This window comes from Labeo rohita, chromosome 5, assembly GCF_022985175.1.
Source record: "Labeo rohita strain BAU-BD-2019 chromosome 5, IGBB_LRoh.1.0, whole genome shotgun sequence".
NCBI lineage: Eukaryota > Metazoa > Chordata > Actinopteri > Cypriniformes > Cyprinidae > Labeo > Labeo rohita.
Genome location: NC_066873.1, coordinates 22,892,423 through 22,898,768, shown reverse-complemented (window position 1 = coordinate 22,898,768; position 6,346 = coordinate 22,892,423). Strand labels below are relative to the sequence as shown.

General features: G+C 37.3%; 1 protein-coding gene across 1 annotated transcript; it reads right to left on the bottom strand.

Annotated features, from left to right (window-relative positions):
• Window positions 1–513: 513 nt before the first annotated feature.
• On the bottom strand, window positions 514–4,871 carry LOC127166188 (uncharacterized). Its single transcript, XM_053825506.1, has 3 exons — window positions 4,440–4,871; window positions 4,021–4,075; window positions 514–1,039 (listed from the first exon to the last, which is right to left on the bottom strand). The coding sequence occupies exons 2-3, from the start codon at window positions 4,033–4,035 to the stop codon at window positions 554–556; spliced, it is 501 nt and encodes a 166-aa protein (XP_053681481.1). The 5' UTR covers window positions 4,036–4,075; window positions 4,440–4,871; the 3' UTR covers window positions 514–553.
• Between the last annotated feature and the right edge of the window lie 1,475 nt (window positions 4,872–6,346).

Below are 6,346 nucleotides of genomic sequence, written 5' to 3'. Positions count from 1 at the left end.
TAAACAGACATGCATGAAAACAGCATGTTTCTGCTCCCACTTAAAATAGGCATTTTCTGTGGGGTATTTTGAGCTGAAACTTCACAGACACATTCTGGGGACACCTGAGATTTATATTACATATTGTAAAAGGGGCATGATAGGTCTCTTTTAAAAACATTTCAGTAATGGCGTTTAAATTGACTGACTAAAATTAAATTGCCTCTTTGAAGGCATACAAATTACAATGCCTGTTTATAATCTTGGTGCAATAAAAGACTTAATTAAATCAAATAGGGTTAAGGGTTTTAAAGATGTTTATTGATATTATGATGTGGTATAATGTAATCAGCATTTCAGATATAAAAAAAAAGATAATCTGAATCACTTCCAAATCATAATAAACAGTTAGTTTTTTTTTTTTTTTTTTAATTTACCTATTTATAAACATGTACAAAAATTTACAATAACATATTTAACAGTTATTCCTTCATAAATCACATACAGGGTAGGCTTTAACTAGCGATTGGTGGGTTTTAGTGTTATGTCAGTTTTTATGACCAAAACATTTTCATTATAGTCCTAAAACTGTGAGACTCTGCTTGTTGTCCACAATTCTACATGGCATTACATCAATATCTTCATAGACGTTCAGTCTACGGGTAAGAAACACAAGGGCTTCAATATTCACCAACCCCAACCCAAAGCACTGCTGACGGAGGCAGCGGAAGCAGAAGTTTATTTTACAGTGGGGGCAGGTGATCTTGGGACAGCCTATTCCGGTGTGTGTAAGCAGGGCCTTGCAAACTGGACAGGCTCTGAAGTATGGACATCCTCTCACCGAGCTGCTTGAGTTAGTGATTTTTGTGTCGCTGAGGAGGGCAGCACGGAGCGCACAGTTCGGCAACGTGCAGGAACTGGTGGTCGGAGTGTCGCGTGGCCACTCTCTCTGACACGCCCAGCAGAACTGAAACACAGACCTCTTAGTTTTAGAGCAAGACCTGCAGACCGCACGCTGACCATCCACAACTCCAACATCAGACTGATGACAACTGGGACACTGGGGAGGGGAAAAGAATTGGTAAGATTTGATCACAAAAAAAAAGAGGAACTCCACTTCACAGATTCCTTTCACTTGCTTTTCCCATGTAAAACTTACTGTTAAGTGAAAGAAAAGAGAGTAATTAGCTAAATTCTATTAAATTAAATGAGCATTTCCACAACTTTTTCAACTTTTCTTAACCTTTTGCTTTAGAAATTGACTGATGAATCAAGAGGCAGTTAGGATTTTATTATTTTTATCAAGTAACTTCAATGCACAAACTGTGCAGAGCTACCTGACTGTATGTAGGGCTACGGATACACCATGATAAACTTAAAAACTACATCCTGAAACATGCACGGTATACTCACATTCATTGTCAAGAGTGCAACAATGTATGAAGCACTGCTCACACAAGAGTCATATTCAAACCAAACAGCTGTTGGTCAAATCAGCCAATTCACATTGCCAACTCGAACGTGACTGCATCTTTACATTAAGTATTTAGGGGTTCAAGCACGTAGTGCTGAAACCCTATTGTAAGTTGTAGAATGGCCAAGGCCTTGGTGAAAAAACCTTAGCTGATTTATGCTGGTCCTCAAAACATCAAAACATACCTAACCAGCATCCCAGCATCAAAACATACCTACCAGCATATGCTGGCTTTTTCACCAGGGGGATCAGCAATCTGTTAAACTGATCGTGCAGACCAAAGCGTAAGTCGTAGAGACTTGAAACTTGGAGGGATGGTAGTACTCTCACTCCTGACAACTTCAATCATGAGCCTGGTGAATTTTTCAGGTATTTCGGATTTTTTGAATAAAATTTTTTTTGTTTTACTTTTGCTAACTTTAAAGTCTAACTTTCAGCTCACCTTCGCGAAAGGCTGCTAAAACGTTTGAAAGGGGCAGGGCTACTTTTCATAAAATGCCTATAACTCCTGAACGGAATGAAATATCTTTGCCAAACTCAGAACACTTGTGTAAGAGCTCAATCTGAGGTCACAGGACAAAAATCAGGGGGCACCTATTAGACTAGGTTAATGGAGGCTAATCGGAACAAAACTCGGTCGGCCTGTTTGACTTACAGCTCCAAATGTCTGAGGGAAATTTAAAAGAACTCGGCCACTGGGGCGATATTGCATTTTTCGAAGGCGTAAATGATTGTACATTGTGCGATTTTTCGCACATACACACAATATTCGTATCATATGATTGAATATTAATAACTCTTCATACTGGACAACTTTGCCTCTAGAAGTACTGCTGTCAGTCAAATCATTTCTTAAATGATTGAGATGATGCAAAAAAAAACTACTTTTGCAAACTTTTTTTGTTCAATCTGGAAAAAAATACTGCAGTACAATTCTCTGGACTCTCTACGCCAATAATTATAAAACAAAAATGTTGAAATTTACCCTTTGGGAAGCTATGACGACGTTGTTTAGAAAAAGGGCTTGTCCAAATTTACCCATAATCATATAAAGCATAAGGGAAAACTCAAAACTTCACGAAACCTGCTGAGCACATGCGACAGGTGATTCTAAACAAGCATGAAAAGTTTTAAGGGGATCGGACCACAGCTGGCACTATAACAGTCATAAATGTTAAAAAACACAATATTTCTATGATAAATTACTTGGATTTGCCAAAAATTTTTTTGAAATCATTGATTTAGGTGGTTACAGGCTTGCTACATAATGTCTTTTTCCATCTGTGCTTAAATGCCTTAAAGTGCTTGAACCCTGGTAATCACTAATGGCAGCTATATTTATTATTATCATTATTCAAAATAATAATAGGCCTAGTAATATTGACCACACAGAGCAGGTCTTAACTGGTCATTTTTCATTAGGTAGGCTTTTAGAATTACATATAAAGATAATGTATAGAGTAAAATATCTAAATGAAGGTGTAAATTACTGTATATTCTGGGAAATAAAAAGTATGATGTCTTCCCAATGTTTTAAATGAGTAAAAGTACGCATTTATATACAGTATTGGAGTACAGTAAGCTTGACACATTAAGCTTTACACAGTGTTGGGGGTAATTTACGTGATATTATTACCTTTCCCAAGTAACTAGTAAAGTAACGCATTACTTTTTAACTGACAAGAAAATATCTGAGTTACTTTTTTCAAATAAGTAACGCCAGTTACTTTTCCCCCCCATTTATTGATTAAAAGCTCTCCTTTCCCCATGTTGAGAGAAATCGGGAGTAAGAATATGTGAACATGCATTAATTCATATGTTAAATAATACACATATCCTTTATGCATTTAATACCATTTTATTAACTGATGTCTTTGCTGCCGACCTTCGATGACTCAATTTAACCATACTAATAAGCACAAATTACTCAAGATAATCTAACATTTGTTTTCCTTTTTTTTATTGCTAAAGAGTTGATATTTTTCTTCTGTGGTCTACTGTACAGACGTGAATTTGCTTTTCTCAAAGCCTGAGGCTTTTGGTATGAAAAGGCTTTTATATTTGCCAAAAAAAAACAAAAAAACAAGCAAGCCCTGCCCAGATTTAAAAAGTAACGCATTACTTTCCATAAAAAGTAACTAAGCAATGTAATTAGTTACTTTTTAGGGAGTAACTCAATATTGTAATGCATTACTTTTAAAAGTAACTTTTCCCAACACTGAGCAGTACACATCATTTTTCATTTAACAACAGCATCACAGCTTCATAACGAATTTATTAGGGCTAATCTTACTAGTAGCCTTAGGACTACATTTCAGTTCTCAAATATAACCGAACTGATTGAGCAGTAGCTCAATGATCCTGTACGTTTTAACCCAGGAAGGCTCTTCTAGACACTTATCAGTGGAAAACTGCGTCACAGTTAATCAGACACCTTGACATAGTGTGCTAAATTAGGTCTAAGAGCTTAATTCCCTCCTATAGTATTCTATTAGAACAAGTGCCTGAAAATAGCGTGTGCGACATGTCTGACGTCACGATGGATCACAACCGCGCGGTCAATCTACCTTTGGAACGTTCATGGCTGAAATCCTTCAGGACAACTCCCACAGATGGACAAACCTGAAAGAGAGAGAGAGAGAGTAGATGGGGGACAGCCGATTAGTGAGGAAAAAGTACGATAAGGGTATTGAGAACTGTGCTGACAGGTAAACTGAGGACACTGTGTCTTACGCACTGTACCACAATATGATCTCCATTACGTCCAAGAACATCATGCGTAAAATAACATACTGTTTGAAAATCAATATGTTTCTGACAAAAAAAGGAAACAATGTTCCTTCCTACAAGTGTGAATTCAAAAAGTCTTGATTCTCCCCAACTACGCAGTTACAAAGACTTCTAGCCTACTACAGAATGTGGATACAGTAGTGGATATGTGGATATGGTAACTAATAAAATTAACAAAATGTAAATCAGTACTTACTGGAGACCAGCACACGCTATTTTACCCACTTCTTTGTGCGAAGAAAGACAAAATGTTAGTTTTCATTTCTCGGCAGTCTAAACAGGTCGAAGGGGAATTCCAACAGTCTTTCACTTTCTGTTTATAGGCAAAGAAGAAAAAAAAAAGTAAGACACCCTACTGGCAGTCTTCCAAAATATTAACTTTCAACACAAAAAGGTATACTGTTCTGTGCCGTTCTTTGGCTGTTTTTTTCCTTGCAAACACAATTTAGCAATTAATTTAGCCAGTGATTACAGAATGATTTAAGCCATATAAGCTTCATATTTCGCCATCTACTGGTCAGTAAATGAAAGTGGACATAAATGCAAATAAGCTTTCAGTCTCTGCCTGCCTCCTTCTTCCCTTTATATTCTAGTTCGAACACATGATCACATAAATATGTTCTCTGGTACTCCTCGAAAAAAGTCAAAATGCAATTTTACAATGACTGCAATTTACCATGAGAATGAAGCATTAAAAATTCACGTTTAGTTTGTTCCAAACATTTATATTTCTGACTTAAAAGAAAAGACCAAAACAAAGTTTTTAATTTATTTATTGTGACAAATTTAGTGTGAAATTAAATACTTATTGTGAAATTAAATGTTATTTTTAATAGTTTATCCTCATCCACTAGAGTCCCAGGTGTTTAAGGGTCTCAGCATTATCCACTATCACACAGGGCTCTGTCTGAGTATCATCATCATCATCATCATCATCTTCATAGTCATAGTCATTGCCATAATATTCAATGGCAAAGCATTCTGGACGTAGGCAGCGAAAGCAGAACTCCTCTTCGCAGTCGGGGCAAATGACGTTAGGGCAACCTTCACCATTGTGTGTTATCAGGGAGTGGCATCCCGGACAGGCCCTAAAGTACGGGCATCCATTCACTGAGCTTTGCGGGTCACTGATCTGTTTGACGCTCAGGAGGGCAGCACGGAGAGCACAGTTGGGCAGCATACAGGAGCTGGTGGTCGAAGCGTCGAGGGGCCACACTCTCTGACACGCCCAGCAGAACTGAAACACGCACCTCTTTGCTTTAGAACAAGATTTGCAGACTGCACGCTGTCCATCCAGCTTTCTGATATCAGACTGCTGACAACCGGGACACTGCAAGTCAGACAAATTACACTCTTGCCAGTTAGTGTCGACTTTTGTCACTATGAGTGAGTCATTGAATCATTTTTGTAAATATGCTGCATTTCTTTGTCTAAATTGTAATTTATTTAACATCTTACTGAAGTGTTGGATAAAATGAACTGCATCAGTGCATAACTTGACTAACAACAGTTCGCAGCAGCCTGATGCTAAATGTGTTAAGTTAATAGATCTCTTTTCTTGTACTCATAATGTGGGCACTTTGTACAAACTCATGAAAATATAAAATGAAAACTGATACCTTTGGACTGCTCATGGTTTAAATTCTGCTGTTCCACATCCACGTCGTCAGAGAAACCTGTGAACAATACAAAGTCATACTAGTCATTTAAAGTAATGTAATGGTAAGCCACTGGACTTACAACATGAGCATATTTAACACAGTTTTTAAAATCAGTCAGGAAAGGGCCAATTGACCCTTCGCAAACAACTTGACTGACAGGCAGTCTGACCAATCATAACGCAGCATCCGCCATTCTGTCTGACAAACAAATCAGACGGGGAGTAGATTTCGATGGACTTAAACTTGAAACATTGTGTACTGACGTCTTGAAATAAAATACATTCTGTTGTTTATTCATGTTTTTTTTGGGCTTTAAGTAAAGAAGAAAAGACGATCGGTTCACATTGTCATTGATCTAATAAGGCGATAGTGATCTGTCAAAGAACAACGGTATTTACTGTTTTAATTTCCTAAAAAATGACATTTTAAAACTGAGACCTTC